Below are 26,251 nucleotides of genomic sequence, written 5' to 3'. Positions count from 1 at the left end.
ACAATTTTGAGTTATTTGTAGCCTACTTGACTATTTCTATTTTTGAGCTAATACTACTAGTCCACAACATTTCAGAGGCAAATAGTAGTTTTTAATCCACTCCATATAGGCTATCCAAAATAGGCTACTTATTTTGCAGATTCAGATTAATAGCATAATAAAACATAGTCAAGAGTGTGTGCAGGAACGCTATCGCAGGTCCTTCCTGTCTGCTGTCAGACTACATAGCCAGCACTGCTCACAATGAACTGCACCATGGACACTTTAGGGACACTATGGACACCTTATAAACACCACTATAAGCATTGCTGTCCCCCTTGTTGTTGTTTATTTGCACATACAATATTCATTTTGCACTAAATATGCTCAGTTTAATCCATTGCTCACTTTTTATCCACTGCTCATTATTGTTATTATTATTACTTACTGCTGTTTCTTGTATTTTTTGTACTTTTTTGCATGCCAAATTTTTTTTAAGTTTTTAAATACTGAAAGCTTTAATCTGACTCTTTCCCCTTGACTGCTGTAACACTGGCATTTCTCAATTGTGGGATCAATAAAGCTGTATCTTATCTTATCTTATCTTATCTTAAATGAATGATGGTGTAGTATTAGAGATTAATATAAAACTTTATTGATCCCAAGGAGGAAAATTCATAAAGTAGCCTATCGGGTAAAGGAGTTAAAATTACCCCCAGTCTTTACCAGCCTCAACATTAATTAACTTGTATAATGTTAGTATTCTCTGTTGTATTTTGTTCTATTTTTATTCATTTATTTTTTATGGACTACTTTTTCTATCTATTGCTGTTGCTGTGCTGGAACAATTAGGCCTACCTGTAAAGGTATGTATCTTCCCAAAAAGTTAAAGAAACTCTTTAAACGCAATTCATACAAATTATCCACCAGCAGTGTTTATCAAGAAAAGGTTTAAATTCGAGGTCGAGCCCTGTGCCTCCTGTGGTGAGACTTTTGTTTTTTTCTGTTTTTTTTTTTTGTTGTTGTTGTTGGTTTTTTGCCCTGTGTCTGTCTATTGTTTCCAGTGTTGGGTAAGGGTTACTTTAAAAGTGATCAAAGTCCGTGACTGCGTTACTTAAAAAAGTAACCAGTTACTTTACTGCGTTACTCCCTGAGAAAAGTAACTCAAGCACTTTTAATTTTGAGTATTCTACATTTCCTATTGGACAATGGACCACAGGGCGCTAAGCCTACATGTTTTTGTGTCCAAAATTAAAGTTATGGACCACTTGCCCTTCACTGAGATCCAATTCTCCCATCACAGCCGTCACTTTGACCAGTAGAAACACAGAACGATCTGCTGCCGTAGACTACTGTATGACAACAACACCCCAGCGTTTTAATATTTCCTCTAGGGATGTACTCCACCTATTTAGACTCCACCGTAGACAACGGCAGCATTTCTCCGACCACGTAGTGAGCCACAAGCTCCGTGGCTTCTTTCAGACTGATAGGTTTAACATTATCTCCGTTATTAGAACCAAACGACAGCCGTTGCTGTTTCGGAGCTGAAGGACCAGCGTTCTAAAAGTAACGGAAGTAACTGATGTCTTGTTTGAAAATGTACTTAAGTATTTGATTACTCAAACAGCAAACTAACGCCTTAGGTTACTCGTTACTGCAAAAACTAATCAAAGTACTCTAACGCGTTACTTTGTAAGGCGTTATACCCAACTCTGATTGTTTCTCAGCTTTTGGTGTTTTGAATTATGATCCTTGTTTTGGATCTTGATATTTTTGCTCCATTTTGTCAAAATGTGTATGCCTGCGGCTTTAATAGGCTATATTAACTTGTATTTTTATGTAAGGAACATCCTCCAGAGATGTTGTAGGCCTATGTTCTTTTATGTTCTACAAATGTTCGACAATAACAATAACAATAATAATAATAACAATAATAATAATACAATAAGGGCATATCTAATCTTATTTTGTAAAGCAAAATATTGTCATTAGCCTATTTGTCATTAAGATTATTCACCATATTCACTGTTGTAATCATAACGTCTACTGAGAATACTGAGTTGCATCAGGAGTTAGTTTTTTTTTTTTTTTTTTTTTTTTAAATTTAATGGCAGCACTAACATGACAGTGAATTGCCGCCACCCACTGGGCATTACCCTGTGTGGCGTGCTTTTCCCAGCTCCGAGAGTCAACCAATGAAGACGGAGCATTTCAGAGGTTTTCCGCTTTCCCCGAAGTTCTTGACAGATCCGACTTCAGATTGAGAGAATTCAAGATGGCTGCTTCAGGTAAGCGTATAACTTTTAACCAAACTGTATTAAACACGTTTACAGAAGGAGGTTTTGTTGGTATGCTGACAAATGTAAAGCGGCAACTGCTGTTTATAGGCATGTCAATTGAGTAAGAGACTGCTGTGTATTTTGGGAAGACACCAGAAGTAGCCAATAAGCTGACGAGATGGTAACCCCCCTCCCCCTTCTCCAAATTAGCTAATGTTAGCAGGCTAGAGGTAGCGTAAAAGCCCTACACAGTAAAGTAACGTTCAGCTAAATTAGCTTCAGAGTTAGCCAGATAATCTCCTCTCCTACTCCAGTCAGCATTTAGCCAGCTAGCTCGCACCGCTTCAAATCAAGCTGAGAGGAATTTACAAACGCTGTGATAACTTTGTATCGTTAGCATTTTATTGGCATTACTTTACCCTTTATCCACTTCGTATTAACCCACCTTTAAAAGTTAGTTTAAGTCGTTTAACTGCCGCCCCGAGAGAAACATGGCCTCCCAAAACTCAAAATGTCATTGCATCGCAGGCAAATCCCATGCTAAGCTAAACGGCTAACGTTAGCTAGCGTTAGCATGCTTGTTAGCAAGTTTGCAACTTTGGCTGTCAGCATTTAATTACTGCATTAATTTAAAGCTCTGGCTGGCACGTGCCTGGTTAATGTTACATCATCTAAGGTAAGTTAATATTTGTTCTGTTTCGTAATCTTAATTGTGAACGTCGTTGCCGTTCGCGTTGGTAAATTGCTCAGGAGTAGCGTTAACATTAAGACCGTTTTTGTGCCATTCTCTCCTGTATCGCCTGATTTAATTAAGAAAAACGTAGGCAGTCAATTGTTTTCCTCGTCAACAACAAGAGTTTTTACTTATGTGATAATGACTGAGAGTATTTCACAAGTCTTTAGGGTTTATTTGGGTTATGTGAATGTATCCACCAAACAAACATAGTATTTTCAATCACATTAGAAAGTAAAGATCTTTAAGTGTCCGTTCTGATTGTTATCCGGTACACTAGTGTTTCTTGTTTTTGCTGTGCTGTCAGCATTTTTAGTAGTTTGGCATCGCCTTCTTGCCACAAAATCAGGGCAGTGTTGAGAAGTTAGAGATGTTTTGCGTCCTCACCCCCTCCATGTACTCCATGCTGTGTAATTCCACAGCGAGGAGAAATTAAAATCTGTCATTAATCGGAGTGCTCTACTGTTTTTATCATAAGTTGTATTTATTTATTATTTAGCATTTGCATAATTAACATTGTTGGGTGACTACTAAATTGTCATGATTCATGCTCTTTTTTTTTTTTTTGGGATATGGATAGCCCAACGTTAGATTTGTCCAGCTTTGCTTGTTTGCATGGGCTGCACATCTTTTGTGACATTATATTCCTAATTTTCTTGCTTATTATTTTTGTTTTGTATTCATGTACAGTGTCAGGGGTGCATTGTGTTGGATTCTTACAGCTGATTTCTTAGGAGAGGCATCTACGCCCGCAACCCATCATATCCATTATGTAGAACAGAAAATGCCCTTTTTTCCAATAATAAGATCACTTATTTACACAGGTGATATATTGTCTCCATGCTGAAATATGTCCATGTTTTTGCAGGCTCCAAATAAAGGGCTAACTCTTCTGGATCCCACTGTGCATGAAGCTCTCCTGAGGTTGTGGTGTCTAAGTGCTGCGTGTCCCAGCTCTTCCTGCCTCTCATCATGTCCTCCACCTCCTCCTCCTACTCCTCCTCCGGGGAGACTAGTCCGGAGGATGTACCCCGAGGTGGGGGCACCATCCGAGTCTACCTCCCCAACAAACAGAGGACAGTGGTGAGATGATTGGCTCTGTACTGTCCTTTATCAGACAGTAATCCAGCAGAAAATTGTATTTTTTACATATGGCTAATATAAATATAAGTATGCTGTATCTAGATTAATGAGTGATTGCTGACTATTACCACCTCTGTGAAAGTGATGCCAGTACTTTTGGTTGTAAGTGTTATCACTCACACCTTTCAAACTAAGTTGACGAGTAAGCTAGTGGACGGTTGGTATCAGATTTCACAGAGGGTGCCTGCCACTGATGTTTATTTGATTTATTATTCCTATCAGACACGTCTTGTTTTCATATTCTGAAAATAGTTGTTTAATTGTCCTGTCAAGTGCTAAATTGGAACATTAGTGATAACGATGATTGTGCATTGTAGTTAAAATTGAATGGAGGACAGTGTGCTCCTATTGTTATACTCTTAAACTGTAAAACAGCAAGCCATGTGTCTGTGCTCAGCAAGTCTTGCATAGCCTACATGTCCACTTTCCATGCCTTTCATCCATGCCTTTCAGTTAAACTTTGTTTGTTTTGTGACATTTGCTGTAATATTGCAGACTTCCAGTTTCTCTACTTGGCTTTTTTTTTATATAAAATGAACAGGCATACAACACTATGTACCAAATTTGTTTTGTGTCACTATGTCAGAAAGTCACATAATTGGGACATCTTGTGCGGTAACATAATCATGGAACCAGCAGCTGTGGTTAGATGACATCCCACAATGCTGTCATACGATCTTTATTGTGGTTAAAATAGGAATGCAGCAATATTATTTGGGGAACAAGTGATCTGTACTGTGGACTGAGTTCTAGTCTGCCAGAAGTTCTGTCACAGTATCAAAGTCTGTAGTGTAGCTGAGATTTTTGCTTATCAGTACTTCTGGTGTACTTCCTTGTTACCTGTACATACCTGACGAATGGATGTCATTTCAAAGTCACATTCGTTCAAAGTAAGTTTTCTGTTTTCAGGTGAATGTTCGCCGAGGACAGACTGTCTATGAGAGTCTAGATAAAGCCCTCAAAGTGAGAGGCCTGAGCCAAGACTGCTGTGCTGTATTTCGCCTTCTAGAGGGGTGAGAATGCATTTTCAACTGCTTAATGTTCTTAAACACCGTATAGGGATAACAGGTTGCATGCCTTAATGGCCTACATAAAAGATCAAGAGGCAACAGAAATGGATTGGCATAAGTCTCAGATCTACATATTGTACAATGTGGTTTGTTGACATTTTTATGAAGTAACAAGACTGAAGTATGGATTGCAGTGTACACTGATTTTGTGTGCTTAAGACATTATACATGCTAAACAATAGTACCTGTCTCATAAACACTGAACAAAGGTTGAAATGCCACTTTTTTAAAATTTGATTCCATTTTGCACAGATTTAAGTTTGAGATCTAAGAGTTTTTATGCACTCAATGTGTTTCTCTCAAATTTTGGTTGCAAATGTTGTGTTAGTGAACACTTCTCTTTTTCCAAGATAATCCATCCTCAGATGTGGCATATCAGGATGCTGACTAGACAGCATCGTTACTGCACAGGTGTACCTTGGGATCGTCACAATAAAAGGCCACTCTAAAATGTGCAGTGTCATCACACATCACAATGCCACACATGTTACATGTTTTGAGGGAGCGTGCCATTGGCATGCTGACTGCAGGAATGTCCACTAGAGCTGTTGCCTGTGAACTGAATGTTTATTTCACTACCATAAGATGCCTAGAATGTCATTTCCATGTCTTTTTGGTCCTCATTAGGGCTTTGACCTGACAGCAGTTTGTTGTTGTAACTGACTTGTGTGGGCTTTGATGGCATCTGGAGAAGTGTTCTTTTCACAGATGAAGCTTGGTTTACACTGTCCCGGGCAGATGGCAGACACTGTGTATGGTGTTGTGTGAATGGGTGGTTTGCTAATGCCAGTGTTGTGAACAGAGTGCCCCATGGTGGTGGGGTTATGGTATGGACTGGCATAAGCTATGGACACAGGTGCATTTTATTAATTACAGTCTGAATGCACTAAGATACCAATGACAAGATCCTGAGACCCGTTGTCATGCCATTCATCTGCTGCCATGACCTCATGTTGCAGCATGATAATGTTCGGCCTCACATTGCAAGGGTCTGTACACAATTCCTGGATGTGCTTCGCCTGCATACTCACCAAATATGTCACCCATTGAGCATTTTTGAGATTCTCTAAATCAATTTGTACAACAGCATTTTCCAATTCCTGCCAGTATCCAGAAACTTCACACAGCCATTGAAGAGGATTGAGCCAGCATTCCACAGGCTATAATCAACAACCTGATCAACTGTATGTAAAAGTGATGTCGCACTGCATGAAACAAGTGCTCACTGACATGGGTTTTAACAATTTTGTGACCACAGTTTGAGAAAAAAACCTTTTTTGTGCATAAGATTTGTAGATCTTTAACTTAAACGTGTGAAAAATGGTAGCAAAAACAAAGGGTTGCGTTTAAATTTTTTGGTGGGTGTAAAGGTGGTGAATTTTATTTTTAAAGGTCCGGTGTGTAAGATTTAGGGAGATTTAGTGGTATCTAGTGATGACGATTACAGATTGCAATCCGTCTGACATTTCTATTGGTTAGAATTCCTTAATTGTCCATTGTTCAAGAGGTTGTTATCAGGAGATGAATTATCCACAGAAATCTCTTCTCTCCAAAACAAACAAACCAGGGGTGTCATTTATAAAACAGTGCATAGGATCCATGCTAAAAGTGTACAAAGTGCGAACAAAAGCAGAAAATGGTGTATGCCAAAACATATTCTGTTTTATAAAACTGTGTGTACACCTGACAGTGCACAATTTCCTTTTATAAATCCAAATCAACTTGGAATTGTTGGATGAGAATCAGCCTCATATCCTGCCCTCTACACACCCACATTCAACCATGAATGGTCAATACAAAGCACCTTTATGAAGGTTGATGCCTAGAAATGAGTCTGCTGATTAATGGGACTTGACCAGTGAATCATGGCAACAGCGGAGTGTCACCACAGTGTTTATATGTTTACAGCATTTAGACAGATATCATTTGAAGAGGAAAGTTCAATAGGTGAATACAATTTGATGTGGCCACAAGAAATTTTAGAGTTTTATTTAATATAATAAAACATATTGGTGATCTTCCAGTGATCATCTTTGATGATTTTCTAAGATAGATGAGTTTATCATGCAGTATTAGCTGATACAGACCATAGAAGGTCAATTTTCATGACAACATCATAAGTTATTAACAGTTAAACACCATTGCATTGTGAGAAACACTAAAATGGTGTAAATATCCACCTCAGGTGTGGAAATCTGTGGGTTTTAAACCAATACAAACTGTTTTTTTGTTTTGTTTTGTTTTGTTTTTCACATTTTATGACTTTGCTTCTCCAGTCGAAAGAGACTGACAGATTGGGACACAGACATCACTCCACTGGTTGGAGAGGAGCTTTTAGTCGAGGTCCTGGATGATATTCCCCTTACCATGCACAACTTTGTAAGTAGCTGGCAAACACGTTTGTGACTCTTCTGACATTCCCTATATTTACAGAGTCTCAACCTATTCGGAACTGACTTGGTTGGCATTTCATTTGATATTTGAGTTAATAGTCATTTTATGCCCAAATGTTTCGTCAACATCGTTGGTGTAAAAATTAATATTATGGCTTCTTTATTTGTGTAGGTACGGAAAACCTTCTTCAAGCTGGCTTACTGTGATTTTTGCCACAAGTTTCTCTTTAACGGCTTCAGATGTCAGACATGTGGCTACAAATTTCACCAGCATTGCAGTAGCAAGGTCCCTACTGTGTGTGTGGACATGGACACTGTGAGCAAACGGTGAGTTGGAGAAAAAATGCTCAGTATACATTGATGATGATGATGATGATAACAACAACAACAATAATAGTAACACGTTAACTCTTTTCAGTTAAATTGTCAGTTGAACTTCATATACTAGCTTTTTCAGGAGCTTTAAATCTCATTTCACTGTCTTCCCCAGCTTAGTTAGACTCTCTGTATTTTGTTGTTTATTTTTATAGTAAAAGTGTTTCTGAGGTCAAGAATTAACACTCATATTCAGAAACAGGAGTATGTGGGACCAGATATAAAGGCAAGATTATTATGCACTCTGTAAAGAAAGAAAAAAACTTTCCCCAGCATTGTCCATGCTGCAGGTGCTCCAATACAGAGAGTTTAGGTGCAATTGTTTAGTGAAACATGCAGCCGTTATCCAATGAAAAGGAGCCACTGATGAACAAAAATGTCTGTAAGGTTGATTCTTGCTGTCACATCAGCTTGTCTTTTATGTCACCAAAAATTTTTGCATCCCTTTTGTGTTTTAAATCTGTGATATCATGAGGAGATGTAATGAGTGTTTCTGTTTGCCAATATCACTTTCATCACGTCAAAATCTTCTTAGTTATTGAAAGAACGGTTATCGATACATTATTTTGTCAGCTTTTTTGTAAAAGAAATGAACACCAGCCCCTGAATAGTTCATTGAATAGCAGTGTTCATCAGATCAGGGAGTCAGGGAGTCCAGGTTGAAAAAGCTTCAATTTCAGATAACCAGAGCTGAGTCTTTTAATGAGTGTTCCTTTGTCTGACACGTTGTTTTAGTATGTCTTTTTGATCTTGTCCTATGCCTTTTGTCCTATGTTTTGTCTAGATGTGATCCTAGTCCCTGCACAGATGAGTACCCACGGATACTATTGCCAGATAATTCCCCGTCACAGAGCAACCTAGCCTTAACCCCAGAGCCTGCTGGGTAAGCTCCTATAAACAGATTATATTCAAAAGACAGTTCAGTCTTAGTATATATACTGATATTCAAATATAAGCTGTAACTATTTTACTTGATCGCACAGGATGGACCTCCTGTCCCCGACCTTTCGCTTCCCCATGCCGGGTGGTGATGGCCAGTCTCTCCAGAGGCATCGCTCCACCTCCACTCCCAATGTTCATATGGTCAGCACAGTGGGCCCTGCTGGTGCCAGCATCATAGAGGTCAGTTTTGGCTTCTTGGTCAGTGTATTGAATGGTTGCCATTGCTGCAAGGATCTGTTTACATCCACTCTGTGTACCTGTTCAATATTTCAAAGCATACAATGTAACAAAATGGTTAAACTTCATTAATAATTGCCTGTAAAACCACAATCGCACTTTGTGGTGTAAACATAAAGCAAACTGGCTGTGGTGCATCAGAAATTGTTAACCTTGAACAGCTTTGCTGAGATAGCTTTTTGATACAGTTTTCAGTATAACCCACCAAGTCAGTAAGGCAGTTTCACACCTAGGTCCAGGTTTTGAAAGTGCTAATAAAGTAGTTACGAAAAAGCACTGACCTCAGTAGCTTCTGCTTACTTGTGTTAAGTTATAAAATATGAGTTTATAATGTTGGGTCCCCCCTCCCTTTTTAGGAAGCACTGAAATTCAACAACACAATGGGTATGTGTTTTTTCCTTCTTCTCTGTTTCAGAATTTGTATTCACTTTTCATTTTACATTTGGTGTTACTCTCCTCTTTTGAAATACTCTCTTGTACTCACCTCATTCCTGCAGGTCCTGAGCCCTCACCAAAGCCCTCCACCAGCCCACCCTCTTCTCTTGGCTCCCCGGGAAGGAGACCGCCCAAGTCTCCCTCAGAGCACAAGGAGCGCAAGCCCTCCTCATCAGATGACAAAAAGAAAGTGGTATGTAGTCTTTGACCTTATTCACAAGTCATTGGTTGTCTTGGACAAGTGTAAAGAGTTAGTTGTGAATGCTAAACAAATTGATTGTGAAAAAACCTCCAGTAAAGAATCAGAATCAGAATCGGTTTTATTTCCAAGTAGGTTTTCACATTCAAGGAATTTGGCTTGGCATATTGGTGCATAACAAAGTATATAAAATATATAAAAATATAGAGTAAAAGTATAAAAAGGAAATACTTTTAACAATTAAATATGAAAAGGAATATACTTTTGGTGTTAGTTAGCAGTTCAGTACATTTAAATGATGTTATTTCAGCACCGAGGAGGCTACAGAGACTCAAGTTACTACTGGGAGGTCCACTCTCGAGAAGTCACCATTCAGAAGAGAATAGGTGCTGGCTCCTTTGGAACAGTCTTCAAGGGCAAGTGGCACGGAGACGTGGCAATCAAGATCCTTAAAGTCACCGAGCCAACACCTGAACAGTTGCAGGCCTTCAAAAATGAAATGCAGGTCTTACGGTGAGTCTTATTTGGAAAAGGGCACTGGCAAATTCAGCATTTTGTTTTCTAATAAGGAAAATATATTCACACTATTCATCAGTGGGCTTTCATTAATGAAACCTTTGTGATCAGTAAAATCAGTTTTAACAAGGCTAGATTGAAACCTACTTAATTTTGGCCAAATTGTAAGGTGTAGTGTCTAAATACATGCTGTTTAAATGTACATTAATAATTCCTCAATATTGGATATTCATCTGCAATTTTCTGTATTGGTTCCAATAATATATTTTTTTTTTCAAGTGTGCTGTAGTAGCATGACACATGCACATTACCACTGATCTCAGAAAAAGGCCCCTGCAAGACATTATGGCTCAACCCATATACCACCATGGCTGTAAAAAACCAAAGGGACCTTACACACCAGGAAAGAATTGCATTAAACATAGTACACGTGGCAGCGAATTTTTTCATTTTGGTGGTTTGTGTGTTTGTGCTGCAAGCCCTGTGCTTTTGATACAAAATAGTGACGGTCCATGCACATACTGGACCACTTATTAGCTTACAGTGCTCTGTGGCTTTCAGTCAGGCTGTATCTGACTATTCAGTGATTAACATGCGGCAGTAATTGTTTTTGGCAAGAGAGGTCTAAATGCTGTTGACAGGTCAAGCTACTGACTGAAAAACTCCTAAACAAGGACAATTGTGCAGTGGACACACATAATTCCCACCACTGTTAATGTCTACTCTGAGTTTGCCTGCAACCTGCATTCACTATAAGGCTGCAACTATCCAAGATGTATTCTAAGCTGCAACTGTTATTCCTGGTCGTACTTTTTTCTCTGCAACACGTTAACTCTGTTTGCATAAACACCTGATAAGTGATGAGTAACGCACATGATTGTTCCGGAATGAATCCTCGACATGTCAACTAATGCAGTCTTGCAGAAATGCCTAGTTTTGGTTACCAAATGCAGCCTCAGTATTTATACAAGTTAAATTACAGTTTGAGTATCTTACGTCCCTATGTTCCTCAATAACTATGCTTTGCGTAAACCAGCGATTTGAGGTCTGATTGCACCTATTCACTTTGAAAGAGCAACGGCCAGTGATGTCAGTGACTCAGTTATGAACAGATGGGTTTATATATCTGACCTGGCTTTGCTGCAGCCTAATTAAAATAAGGCTTTTAATCAATGTAGTGCAATGTTCTAATAACTCTGTGGTCACTACTTTGACTTCAGCCAACACCAGTTCATTTTGTTTATTGCATTTATTTGTCACTCTCAATAATAACAATTCAAAAACTGTACCTTGATCTAAATCTGATCATTGATCTAACAATGTAATATCTAACACTATTACCATTTCTTTTCTCTGCAGGAAGACCCGCCATGTCAACATCCTGCTGTTCATGGGCTATATGACTAAGCCCAACTTTGCCATCATCACACAGTGGTGTGAAGGCAGCAGCTTGTACCGCCATCTGCATGTCACAGAAACCAAGTTTGACACTATGCGTCGCATTGATGTGGCCAGACAGACAGCACAGGGCATGGAGTAAGACCTGCAGCTAGATTCCATTTCACCATTACCACTTACTAACTACCGATACCCTTTTTTTTAAATACTAGACATCAAGTGTCAATTTGATGCAGTGTTTTTTCCAGTACACAGCTTTGTGCACTTTGTAAGAATGAATGTTATTTTGATAGAAATCATTCCTTGAGATACTGATTTTTTTTTTTTTATATAAACTTGTGATGTGATTAAGTTAATGTAAATGTAGTTCAACTTGTTTCAGCAGTGGTCTGATAAGTGAAAAGTGGGATTTGATAGTGCCAGACATTCTGCAAGAGGCATGTTTTGCAGTAATGGTAAAAGTAAAGACTTAATACGATAAGAGAGCCTCTGAGAAAGTTGATGGCTAAACATTGTAGCTTTCTATTATTGTGCAGGATGCAGTAAGTTGAGACAAGTCTTGTCAAAATTTGATGCTCTGCCTTTTCCCTTACACAGATGAAATCAATGATTTTGATTTTCCCCCCCTTTCAGTTATCTTCATGCGAAGAACATAATTCACCGAGATCTGAAATCAAACAGTATCCTTTATTGTGTGGTGTTACCTTTTAACAATGCAGACATACAGGTTTTTGTACCCTAATGTAGACGCAACCAATAACCACATTGGCAAATATAAACGATGTGTTCCGTTCTAACTAAGGTTTAACCACAAGCATGAATCATAACCTTGTGATAGGTAGACATGTAGAGAACATTCAGAGTTTTACAACGGTAAGATGTGAAATTGTTTTCTCTACTATGTGAATGACTAGTAGGTTTTGACTTTCAGGGTGTTAGCATCTACATGGGTGAGCAGAATAAAACACTGCATTTTAGCAGGTCAGTGATCCTAAGCGCAAAGGACAACATGACCTTTTCCCCAAACATTTGCATCTGAAAACACGTAAAATTTGAGTTTTGTTGATTAAAATGAATGCTAGCTGCCCCTTGGCCAAGTCTATTTTATGGGAATCACAATTGTATTCAGTGTGTGTTTTCCATTCTAGACCTAACTTCTCGTAATTTCTTGCTTATTAAAGGTGTTGTGGTAACTGTTGAATTTGTAAATCATGTTGTTGTTGTTATGTTTCCTGAGTTCTGCTGCTAGATATTTTTCTCCACGAGGGCTGGACTGTTAAGATTGGTGACTTTGGCCTGGCCACAGTGAAGTCTCGGTGGAGTGGCTCTCAACAGGTAGAACAGCCCAGTGGATCCATTCTGTGGATGGTAAGTCTCTCTAACTGTATGTGATTACTTTGATTCAGTGAAGAAGCATCCACTAAAATGTCTCTGATTATTACAGACTGTAACATGAAGGAATACTTTTTGACAAGGCCTGGGTATTGGGTAAAAAATGACAATAGCAGTACCAATGGGGCGGCAGTAGGGACTTGGTTTGGGAACCGGAGGGTTGCCAGCTCAAGTCCCCGCCCAGACCAAAATATTGAGCATGGACTGGTTGCTGAGGTGCCCAGAAAAAAACTTTTTCTGTATGTCTCTCCACAATGTACCATACATTATGTCATCAGGTGATAATAACCAGACAAAAGTTTAACATATAACAATAATAATACCAATGTAATAAGAATTTTAACCAGTGTCTCGCTGTATATTTGATGACCTAATTAGATTTTGGTGCACCTTACTGCATATTAACTTCCTTGTAAATGTGATAGAACTGATTTTTATAATACAGGATTCGTTTTAAATATATACATGTAGGTGTGACAAGTGCTGTTTGTTAACAGAGATATATTTGCTTAATTTAAGATATGATTGTTGAATTAAAAGCTAAATATAAAAGCTAAAAAGTGTAATTTTATCATGATATTTTGGCTGGTCAATATGCAAATTAAATGCTTACTTTTGTCATTTTCATCTTGTATTTTTCCTGAGGCTCCTGAGGTGATCCGAATGCAGGACAGCAACCCATATACATTCCAGTCTGATGTATATGGCTATGGAGTGGTGCTGTTTGAGCTGATGTCAGGGACCTTGCCTTACTCCAATATCAACAACAGAGACCAGGTGATATAACGCAACTTTCTTCTGTGGTGACACAACACTGACGTAGTCTAAAGACAATTTGATTAATCAAGTTCATCTTACAGAACATTTTTCCAAACACAATTGTCCTCTCTAATGTTTATACCAGTTGAGAACACGCTCTACTTTTTAATCAGGCATAAATTACTGAAATGTCAAATTATCAAAATCACTGCAGATTAATTTGTTTTCTAATCATTTTAGCTTTAATTTCTACATATCGTCAATATCTAAAGCAAATTCAGTGGGAATTAGTTCATTGGTCATTCTTTATATATCTTGTCTTAAACCAAGTGTAGGGCAAGTGAAATTGTGATCTGTTGGTGGAACAAGGTAGAAGGTAGACTTGCACCAATTACAGTTTTTTTTTGGGCTGGTACCAATTTCTGATTTGCAGTGTTTGGATGGCCAATTCCGATTTCATTTTTTTCAAACCACTTTACAGCACACAAGATATTGCAATATTTTCTATCTTTGTTTTATTAGAACATTTTAACCAAGATACAACCAGCTTTTCAATAATCATCTCAAACAAACAAAAACAGTGACATGTTTCTTAACCTTTTAAGAAACATTTTCCTTTTTGCTCAAATATAACTTCAGGTACAGTATTAAAATAAATGAGTAAAAAATGAATACATAAATAAAAACATGGATGAATAAAATTATAATTCTTGGTGTATAGCATTTGTGGGTAATTTCTTGAATAGACAAAAAAGTAAAAATATCTCCTGTGGAAAATTCACACAGGTGTTAGGGGCGCGCCCGCCAGTAAACGCACGGACACGCGCATCTTCGGCATGCGGACACGCGCCTCGTCAGTTTCAAGCGGCATGGTGCAGCAGTGAGAGCACCACAGTTAAGTTTAACATGGACAATTAACAGCTTTCTCCTTTTGATGTGTGTGCGTGAATGATTAAGGTGAGAAGCGGCCCATGTTTCACTTCCTCACATCGCCCAAGCTGTGAGTTGCACATGTGTGTGTGCTCGCGCTGCTGATGTTACATGATGTCAATCATGGGGCGCGGCTGAAATTTGACCGGCGTTTTAAATCGGCATATCTTAGACTGACTGGCCGGTCACAGGTCACGGCCAATCACAGCCGATCACGTGAAAAACTGCCCGATTCCAAGCACTGCCGATTAATCGGTGCAAGTCTAATAGAAAGTCAGCACTGTGAACCATTAATGTCTACACCAAACGTCATGGCAGTCCATCCAAAAAATGTCAAAGTTATTCACTTTGGACCAAAGGGTTCCTCTAACTGACCAATGGATGGATAGGCATATATCACCATATTCAGTGGGTTTCTCACATTCGCCAGCTGAATCAAGTGAAGACTTTAAAAACCTGTTGGCAGACATTGGAATTCCTTTTTCTTTTCTTTTTTTTCTTTTTTTTTTTTTTAACTACAGTTTAAATTGAAGTTCCCCTACATGAATAGATCAGTCAGACTTCTGCAACAGTTTACCCTCTGTTGTCTTTCTCAGATAATCTTTATGGTTGGACGTGGTTACTTGTCTCCAGACCTCAGTAAGCTGTATAGTACCTCACCCAAGTCAATGAAAAGGCTTATCATTGACTGCCTGAAGTTCAAACGTGACGAGAGGCCCCTGTTTCCCCAGGTGAGTAGTGAATATGTTGCGCATATACCAAAAGGCATCACACAAAACTAGCAGAAGTTCAACTAAGCACAAAAACCTGTATTGTCATCATCTAGTAAAAACTAATTTCTGTAAAGACATATCTTCATATGTATGTAGAATCTGTGGGACAAGATTTTGGTATCAGAAAGTGTTCTGCTCTCTGTTTGTAGTCCAAGTACTATTGACCAATTGCGTTTGAGCAACAGGAATGCAGTTAGCTTTTTTTTAATGCCTCCGTGACGGCTGCAGCCAAAGGCATTATCCTTTTGGGTTATCTATCCATCCATCCATCCATCCATCCATCCATCCATCCCATTCTTCTGAATGCTATTTCAGGAACCCCTTGAGAGAATTTCCTCAGATTTGGCACAAACGTCCACTTTAACTTAATGATGAACTGATTAGTTTTTGGTGGTTAAAGGTCACTGTGACCTCACAATAGAATAGAAGACAATGAAATGCTGAAGTGATGACATTTTATATCCAGTAGGTCAAAGGTCAACTTCACTTTACTCAACAGCCCTTTTTACAGAGAGAGTGCGCTATTCACCTTATTTTTCACGGAAACATGGAGGCAAAACAGAACACAGCCAGCTTCCCATTTTTTGTGCAACACTTCCGGTCCAGCACTCTTGACCACTGTGTAAATGGGAATCGCCCTGTTGTTTACCTTGTTGAGTTTAGTTTTGTAAAGTCTATAAACACAATGATTGAACAAACATTACTATTTCTATGTGCACGTTTTGTAATTAATGACATGGTTATCATAGATTAGGTGGGCTAACCGTTAGCTGTTAGCCATTAGTGGTGTCTGTAATAACTCAATAAATGGTCCGTGAAAAAGTATTTTTTCCAGCGGATGTCTTAGTTACAACATGATTGAGCTAATTGGAGTAGTTTTATGTCGTATCTGACAACGGGAGGCTTTTAACAGATGATGTCCTGATGTTAGCATTGCTGCTAGTGTTAACGTTAGCTGTCCCTGTCAGCTGCAGCCACTGATGCTTTCTAGACATCGAGATTTACCAAAACTGAATAAATACCACACATAGCAACACAAAACTGCTTTGCTAGCTCAATCATGTTGTAACGGCTGGATGGTTGATGCGTACATGCTGATTCAGGTGCTATCAGAGCCGATCCGCGCATCACTATGGCTTAATGATCAACTCAGTCAATTAAAACAACCCGTCCTGTGTTAGGAGTGTATGTCGCTGACAGAAAGAAAGAAAGAAAATAAAAAAAGATAGAAAAGCAGCGTACACCTCACACATTTATTTCTCACAGTTGCGCATGTTTGGCTGTTTGGCTGGCATGCAGAAGCACCATCTGTGCGCCGAGGGTGCGAGCCGCAGCTTCAGCTGCTCAGGTAGAGAGGCTGTGTAGCTCGGTGTGTTTTTTGCTGATTCGGTTCTGCAGGTTCTCTGCTGGTACACTGGAGACGGGGATCAAGCAGTTTGTCTCACTTGGGATAGATTGTGCTGTTTTGGTTCATAGTTTTTGATTGACATGCGATTTATTCGCCTTTAGAGGTAATTATTTTTACCGGCAATTACCAGATAACAGAAACGCGGGTGCAGTTATCTATATAAAATACACAGACTAACTAACTAACTGACTGATTGACTAACATAAACAATTGAAAATTGAAAAAAATTAGCTTGCACCGTTAGCTCTGGAAAGGGAAAGCGGCTGACCGGAAGTCACGCACAAAAACACGGAAGCTGATCACTATTTACTTCCGTGTTTGAAAATAAGGTGGATACGGCCACTATGGAGTCCCTTCTTTATGCTGCCTTTGCAGTTTGACACAGAACTAAACAATGGCAGCATCATGCTGCTCCAGTTTGTGATTTCAGATTACATGACCGCATCACAAAAGCAAGAGGCATAATGGGCATGTGTCTGCCTTTAGTGTGTCATATAACTTATGCGTTGGCAGTGCTTTCTAAACAGTAACAATGGCATAAAATGGGTCATATAACTTATGCGTTGGCAGTGCTTTCTAAACAGTAACAATGGCATAAAATGTGTCATATAACTTATGCGTTGGCAGTGCTTTCTAAACAGTAACAATGGCATAAAATGGGTCATATAACTTATGCGTTGGCAGTGCTTTCTAAACAGTAACAATGGCATAAAATGTCAGTAACAATCATCTACCATCTCTTTTAAGTCTCGGCCTCTCCTCAGAGTGTATGGAGCTCCCAGACCTCATTGTTTTTCGCAATTTGCAGACACTTTTGGCTGCTGGTAACTGCTACATCTTTGTGAACACGATATAACGCCTTGAGGGAATTTCTTCAAATTTGGTACCAACGTCCACTTGGACTCAGTGAAGTGCTGATAAGAATTTGGTTGTCAAAGGTCAAGGTCACCGTGACACTGAAACTGTGCTGATTGTATAGATCTTCTGTACTGTCAGGGGGAAGATGTGTGTGAAGCATTCATGTTTTCACAGACATGGATGTAAACTTGAAGTGCAATGTAAGAAAGAGGCACACAACCATGAAGTGATTATTCAGGTTTTGTATTTGTTTTCCTTTCATCAGATCCTGGTAGCAATTGAGCAGGTTCAAGACCTGCTGCCAAAAATCGAGAGGAGTCGCTCAGAGCCGTCGCTCCATCGGGCCGTCCACGCTGAGGACCTGAATCCCCTTCTGTTCCACACCACCAGGCTGGTGCCCCTCTAAGCTCCCCACAGTATGGGGCAGAGAAGTCACCTGTCTAAAACCATCACAGTGTGAGGCATTTGGGTGTCTCAGAGAGGCCACAGGCTGACTGTCCTGACAGACCACAACCCCCAACTCACTTCCTGCCCCTGCAGAGCCCCGGAGCTGCAGCACTCAGCGCAAAACTCAGTAACTGCAGAAATAACCGTAACACTTTTAGTCTGATGGTGAATCTTCTGTTCTTTTATAACATGACAAAGATCTGCTCATTAAGGGATGTAATTATCTACTGTATCTAGAAGGATGTTAAAATGCCTCTGATCAGTCCGTTTGCGAAAGTCATCAAACTGGTTAAGGTGAATTACATATTCTGACCTACTAGGAAGCATTTTTAGTTGGTTTTCATAAAAGGTAAAGACAGTTTGGCACCAACCCTGCAAAAGTGTGTGCCCATTTTCAGGAATAAATTAGTCTTACTCAGACCTTTGAGGAGCACTGTGATTATAGCCAAAACATTTAAATCAGGTCAACAGTCCAGTGCCAGAGCTGCTGGTTCAAGTCACCTGATCAGCTCACATATTTCAAATGCTCTGTTGTCATGCGCCCCTTTCAGTCTAATGCGATGGGAGATCTGAGATGTGAAGCTAGTGATTTGAAAGCAGACTCAATGCTTAGTTACCTTGGTAAAAAGTGTCTCTGCACATACAGAAAGCAGTGACGGGCTTGAAAACAGAAGTGGTGGATTTTTGCAACTTAGTATGACCTCAGAATAATTTATCTGATTTGGATAGCTGCACTCAAATCATTAAGTTCACCTTGGACCCATGTTACCATTATGTTACATTATTGATGGACTAAAAAAAAAGTTAAACTCTAAAAAGCATTTGATATGTGGAGGTTGAACGGTTAACACAGCAGCACCTGGCCGAAATGACTGTAGTTCAAATAATTATATTTTTTTAGAGATATGCATATGCATTTGAATTCACATATTCCTGTCTTAAAGGAGTCTTAAACATTACAGTTTGGAAAAAGTACATCAACAGGCCATTAGATCTCTTTCAGCTTAAATTGTTTGGACCAATATTTTAGTAGTTGATACAGAAAGGTTTGTCTGACAATTTGTTGTTATGATATTGAACATTTCCGAGCCCAAATCACAGGGCAGAATATTAATCAATTCTTATGCAGATAAAACTACTGTATTAAGACGGTTGTGGTTTGGGGCTTTAAATAGACTGATAGCACAGTGTTGGTCAATTCTACACATCCTCTTTAACTGCAACATTTAAACCTTGTAAAATTAGCTCACTGTTTTGGTCTGCCCCTCATACACAGTGTCGGAAAAACATATTTACGTGTTTGTGCAGAGCACACCTTAAAATTCAAGGAGGTACCAAGTCTTTTTGTTCCGCTGATTCTTTTCTCTAGTTTCATCAGTGTCATCACACCCCAGATCACAGGACTGCAAATAAGACAGCTTTTACCTGTTTTCTTTTGTCAATTTTATCTTCATGAGGAATTGACAGACCATTGTAAGTTCCATTCTTAATGTAACTGGTTAGTTGTATTGCTGCTACTTTTAGTGTTTTCTATTCATATTTTTTCTACACCTCAGAAATGAGACAGGCTTGGACCGGAGTGCACCTTCATTGTTCATAGCTGCAACAGGTCTTTTGCAGTGTAGATTAGCCATTGGTTGACACCTCACACATACATGCCCACACACATACTGGTCGTAACACTGTGAGTTACTTGGTTAAATGAGTCATACCGATTTGGATGCACTGCAGAAGGTGTGAGAAGTGGAATTAATTTCCTGCAAATAATTGAGGATTCAGTGTGCTCCATATAAACTCGACCGTATAACGTCGAATGGATTAGGGTGACGATGCACCTTTTTAGAACAGTCTGTCCTCGAAGGCGCTTGTGTTGTTATCCATTATACACACACACAGTGACAATGAAAAAGACGGCTTGAAAGAAGCTCAAATCATGCTTATTTTCACCTATAGATTTTTGGATTTTTTGTGTCAGAAAAGCATCATAATTGTCTGATCGCTCTCGATTCCACTGTTAATAAAGGAGCTTTAGATACTGTAGATGAGTGGGCAAGGACTTGGTTTGAAGAATGAGTCCTTACAGTTTAAATGAGCAAATTATGCATCATCCCATTGTTCATGTAGCTAGCTGATAAGTGAGTAGCATTAATGGACCAAAGTTTAGATCTTTGTTTGTTTGACTTTCATGCCGTCTTTGTCTTTCAAACAACAGTTGGAGGTGACTGGCTATAACTCAATACGTTTACATGCACAATTCAAGCTCAAGCTCATAGCTCGACTTGGCCATTTAATTGGACTACTGTCCTTGTCCCAGTACACAAGCACAGGAGGGGAATTGATTTAATGACCGAAATATGTTCTTCTCTGATAGGATGGGTGGTGAAATGCCTTGTTAGTATCGGACCTTTTTTCGGTTGACCTGTTACATCACAGACCCATCAATCAACAAACGTGAGCTATGGTTAGCTAGCAGCAAACTGGTACTAACAGCTTTGTACATTTCGTACGTGCTGTACACTTTTACTTTTTGTACAGATGAGATGCACGCTGGATGTAGATTTCGCCATGTTACCTGCTTCTTCTTCTGTTACCCATTTAATGCTGTTTGACTTCCAGGTCAAAGCCAGAAACTGTGAAGCATGCGCAGAGCACCTAGGCCAGTTTGGGTTTGATTGACTGTGTACATGCAGGAGTAATTATACTCCCAGTCACACTGTCTGGATTTGTTAGTCTGACTTTGAGAAATTCGATTTAGTACAATTTCAGTTGGACTAATATGTTAACATGTATTTTAAAAGTCCAGTTTTATTCGGACTAACACAATAAATTGATTTTCTCTAATGTCATGTAAACATACTGACTGTCAACATCAAAGTCATTTTGTAATTTTGTAGACAGGGCTGTTTAAGGAGCTAAATTAGATTTGTAAATGAGGGTGCATAGAAATCTGTTGATGGCCAGGATGGCACAGTGATGTGATGTAGATTTTGTGAGATTCTCAAAAAAACAAAATTATTAATTAAATATTAATAAATATGTAGAGCTTAAGTAATTAATGTGCACTAGAGGCCATTTGCAAACACTTTGTAACACTGTAATCAAGTAGCTACCCTGTGCAGTGTACACTGGGATAGAAAGTGGCCAAGTGGATTTTATGAACAGTACAATTCCCACATTCCCGCAGAGTGTTTCATGGCCAAGCTTTTCTTTGTGAATGCTGGTGGCCTTCCCCTGCTCTCACTTCTGGAGAGGAATGAATGAACCAAACCTTGACTTGTTGATCATGTTGCTCACAGTGCGATCTCTGGGTTAGGCCTGTAACCAGTTGCTGTGTCTAATGACTAATGTAGTAAATAGACTCAGTGGGGCAGACATGTCAGGATACTGTCACAGACAACATTCAGTGCTCAGGTGTATACTGCTTCATGATGCAGTCAGTTTCCAATTGATGTTTCCAACGCATAAAACAAGCTGCCTTGCGTAACGATTAGATGTTGTTACAAGAATACTTTAGCCCCCAAAATGATCATTTGTATATCAGTTATTCACCCCATGTTTTGTTGAATTAATGCCTCCACTGTTTATAAATGGATATTTTGATACAGCTTAGCAGTTAAAAGCCACCCCTATGCTCTCATTCCAACAAGAATTTTTCTCTTCACTCACTGTGTAGGCATGTGAGAAAAACAAAGTTTCCTTCAGAAATTCAACCTAACAGGGGTTGAGTAATTAATGCACAACTGATCATTGGCAGTGAATTATTCCTTTAAAATAATGGCTCCAGCTGCATAAAGAACTTCCTCAGTAATGATGGTGGATTTGTAATGGTGTGCTGTGTTTTCTGTCATGGCTGTAGTGTTTTCGATGTCAGAAGGCCTAAGGAGCCCCAGCTAACATCACAGTGCTCCTAAAATTGTTTGATGATGACCATTGCCTCATTGACAGGAAAGTAGTCCTTCATGAAACACTGCTCCTGTTCAGAACAAAATGCATCATGGGATTTAACTCATCACAGGGAGATATTAGTAGGAGTCTTCTTCTTTTGGGACAGGCTGAGACCTTTTGAGGATTATAAATCTAATCCCATGCAAAAGCACTGTACACCAATGTGGAGCTATGAATTGCAAGCTTCTTCTGTCAACAGTGACACTAGTGGAAAGTACTACATTCCTCAAGGCTTTTCACCCCCATCACCTCTACAAGATTCAGTTTCTTGAGACATTGACATGCCTGAACACAGACTTAAACAAAACTTTAATAACTTGTATAACAGATCAACTATGTAGTTTTAGTTAGTTTACAGGACCCTTTGCTCCTCCTCATACTAGACAGTTGACAGTATATTGACCCTTTCAGACACAACAGGACAATAGCACTGCTGCACTCTGAAATCCATTCTTTGGGCAGCTGCCACCGCGCTGGGTGCCCTGAACCACGCAGCGAGTGCAGCTCAAATTGCAGTAAATTGGTGTAAGTATATAAAGCGAGCAGCAGCAGCGATCCACCATCTGACACAGCACACCATGACCACTGACACAGGGGCTCGGCAGGGAGACGAAGATGATGTCTGCAGTCATTTTGACTTGACTAGCGGACTTCACTACAAGCCCACCAGCTGTTGAAATAGGTGACCAGCCTTATGTTCTCAACCACCTGCCAGCCATTTGACCACCTGAGTTGCTGGTGACACCATCAGCCAGCTTGAGTCGAGCTCAGACCGGCCAGTTTACACAGCTGGAACTTTTCTCAGCAATGTTCTAAAAGTTGCATCTTGTTGCGAATGTTTGGTCTGAACTGGGCTAAAGAAGACTTTATCTTAAAAGTCACAGACTTTTTACTATCACATTCCCTCCATGTATTTGTATGAATAGTGTTTCATTGCTGAGCAGTGCTTGAGGGGTAGTTTCTGATAGGAGGACAAAACAATAAAAACTACATAGGACTGCCAAAACAAATATGCCCACTTGACCTCTCGATTTGTTTTTCAGATAGCTAAAGCTTCATATTAGCTTTGATTTAAAGAAACATAATGTATGCTCCATGTAACAGCTTTGTTGGATACGTACAGCCAGACATGTTTGAACCAGAATCAAATTCAGAGCCAGAGGAAACTGACCTGCCTGAAAATGAACCTTGTTCTTTTCAGTCTGCAGCAGAATGGTCATTTTGATTCATTTTTTCAAACAACAAAACTCAATGTCTATAGTTCTTAAATAGCTCCATTGTGTCATCAAGCAAGCTTTTTAAACACTTCTAAACACACACACACACACACACACACACACACACACTTCTAAACACACATTTTATTTTACCCCGACTTCAAGTTTATAAGGTATTTTAGCAAAGAAGAACTGTGGACTTTGTCCTGTTTCTAACTGTAGTTGCACTAAGAAGATACCACATCACAGCCAGTATGGAGAGGGGGAATGACCACAGCAATAACTAAGTCTTTCATATGGCATGTGAGAATTATAGTAAGAGACTTGAGAAAATCCTGACCTATCCTTAAAGTCACTGGTATCATCCTGTTCCAACAAGTAATTGTAGGCTAATGCACGGCAAAAGTGCTACTTTCCCTGGCCTGATCTGTCGGGTTTTTCTCTCTCAGTATGACTGTTGGTTGTCTGTTCCATTCCTTTCAGCAGTGGTTGCGACTGGTCACTGCTTATTGGCAAAATTGGTAGTCTTGGAAGTGTCAGTGTTACGATACTAACAAGTCATATGGTTTTTAACGTCACACTAGAGTGTAAATGGACTACCAGCAGCTGTGAGGATGATGTTTTAGGTGGTGTTCTGTGAACTGGCCTTGCTTCTGTGTGTATTGTATGTGTCAGTTAATGAACTGACAGCAGATGGGACGTAGACAGTGATATTTTACTGTTGTGAAAGGGGCTGGGTACCCTTACTTTTCTTACTCATTCCAGTTATATTGTACCAGCGGGTCGGGGTGGGGATCTGTGAACCAGGGTTGGGAAAGACTTTCTGTCTTTCTCTTATTTATTGATGTCTTTGCGGCTCTTTGAGTCTGATAAAATGTTTACAGAGACATCACTCTTTGCAACATTCACATCATCGCCAGCCGCTCTCTCTAGCAAGAATGTTCTTTTCGGCACGGTACTGTCTGCCCCTCCAAATGACTTATTCTGATACTGTCTCCTGTAGGGGCATTTATAGTGGTTTGTCTTTTAATATCTTGAGCAAAAACAAGATATCAAACTTTTAAGAAACATTTTGTTCATAGGGTTTCACTACGATGGCAAATGTTAAAAGATAGTTCAGAATTTTTTAAGTGGGGTTGAATGGGGTACTTATCCATAGACCGTATATTACATGCAGTAGATGTCAGTCAGCACAACCCCAGGTTGGAGTCTGACATGAGAACAAGGCAATCTACTGCTGTGGATGGGTCAGCAACAAAATGTATTTTAGCCACCTAAAAAAAATCAGTGTGAGTGTATGATATATTGACAGTATTTTACTGCTTCACCTTGATGTCAGATAGTGATATTCGATGGGAAAATGGAGCTGTTAATATTGTTCTCTTTCAAGCCAGACTCCATTGAGGAAAAAACTGTGATTTAACATTGCTGAAACAGGAGCTGCTGATCTATTGCTACCTTGAACACTTATTCTGTTATTTGTTATTGTGTGGCTTTGGCATTTAAAAGGCTAAGTTCAGATGAAAGTCACACAATAGAATTAACTAACTAATCGAAGAAGCAGCAGATCAGCAGCTCTTGTGTTCAGTAGGCTAAAATTACTATTTTTGTCAATGGCGTCCAGTGGCTTTGACAAGAGCATAGATGGATAACTAAAGCCACTGGAATAGGCTGATGGAAAGGTAAAGCAGTGAAAATGCTGTCAATATAGCATACACTTAAATGATACTGATTTTTTTCAGGTGGGTCTGTTTTTTTAAATACGTTTTCTTGCTGATGTCCTTCCACAGCATTGCATTACTAACCTTCCATGTTGGGCTCCAGCCTACTTTTCCAAACTGGGGGCATGTCCACTGGCATCTACTGTAGGTATTGCACTAACTATGTGTAAGTACCCCGTACTACCCCACTTGAAAAATCTGAGCTATCCTTTTAACGGTAACACTCAAAATACTGTAAAAGAAACTTGTTATATGGTGGGCTGTGTTTTAAACTTGAGCCTATCCTGTGATATTTAAGTGTAGCTTATGAGTATTTGAATGGCCTGAGGCTGCTGGATGACAGAAACCCACCTTTTCCATGTGAGATGCTTTTTATAATCTTTCAGCAGAGCCAGGACAGAATGTCTTTTTAAAATTTCCATAATGTAACGTTGGACCAGGTTTCTTGTGAATCAGTGTCATAAGTGCATCGCCTCTCTGAGAGACTGGCTGTAGTGGAGGACTCATTATTTTCCCGTTCACTAAGGATACTGAATTATGTTAGTTCAGTTTGTGTGAGTGTGGTGTCTCCCAAAGAGGACTGAGTTTATCTCCTGAAGGAGGAGGGAACAAGTGCCACAGTTACTGGAAATCCATTCAAATAGACCTGAAAGGTCTCATGACACATTCAAGATACTGTGATGCTTTTGGAGAATTGGAGGGGCAGCACTGGAGGGGGGAAATCCAGACTTACCACAGCTGTGTGTTTCAGAGAAGAAGAAGATGAGAGAGCTGTATCAGAGTAGTTTTGTTTTGTCTTTTCATATCTCTAGGTGAATTGCAATACTTGTGTTTATAGTTTCTGAGGTGTCAGGGGTGTTCAGTTTGCAATAAATGGTATATTCTGCTGTGTACAGTTACATTTTTTAATTACAAAAATCGTATTTGTCTATTTTTTGTGTGATGGTTTCAAAAAGAACAAAATTATTATAAGTGTAAAGGAAATCTTAGTATTTTTTTAGGGTTTTTTTGTCTTAAAATATTGATGCAGGATTTATTCTTTAAATAAATACATTCATCTGTTACCCACTTGTTTTCAACTTTTTGTTTAATCTTTTTG

At 39.3% G+C, this 26,251-nt stretch overlaps 1 protein-coding gene across 2 annotated transcripts; it reads left to right on the top strand.

Annotated features, from left to right (window-relative positions):
* Window positions 1–2,150: 2,150 nt before the first annotated feature.
* On the top strand, window positions 2,151–26,216 carry araf (A-Raf proto-oncogene, serine/threonine kinase). Of its 2 annotated transcripts, none has more exons than XM_049578794.1 (16): window positions 2,151–2,270; window positions 3,863–4,077; window positions 5,047–5,150; window positions 7,484–7,586; window positions 7,773–7,927; window positions 8,760–8,858; window positions 8,959–9,097; window positions 9,511–9,538; window positions 9,652–9,782; window positions 10,099–10,301; window positions 11,664–11,840; window positions 12,336–12,382; window positions 12,952–13,070; window positions 13,740–13,871; window positions 15,380–15,514; window positions 18,088–26,216. In XM_049578794.1, exons 2-16 carry the CDS (start codon window positions 3,967–3,969, stop codon window positions 18,226–18,228), a joined length of 1,824 nt encoding a protein of 607 aa, XP_049434751.1. In that variant the 5' UTR covers window positions 2,151–2,270; window positions 3,863–3,966; the 3' UTR covers window positions 18,229–26,216. The 2 variants fall into 2 exon arrangements, with proteins under 2 accessions (XP_049434751.1, XP_049434750.1); XM_049578793.1 differs by lacking the exon at window positions 2,151–2,270 and adding an exon at window positions 2,482–2,937.
* The last annotated feature ends 35 nt before the right edge of the window (window positions 26,217–26,251 follow it).

Source organism: Epinephelus fuscoguttatus, linkage group LG6, assembly GCF_011397635.1.
Source record: "Epinephelus fuscoguttatus linkage group LG6, E.fuscoguttatus.final_Chr_v1".
Lineage (NCBI taxonomy): Eukaryota > Metazoa > Chordata > Actinopteri > Perciformes > Serranidae > Epinephelus > Epinephelus fuscoguttatus.
The sequence above is the reverse complement of the archived record's forward strand: the minus strand, read 5'-3'. Positions and strand labels throughout refer to the sequence as shown.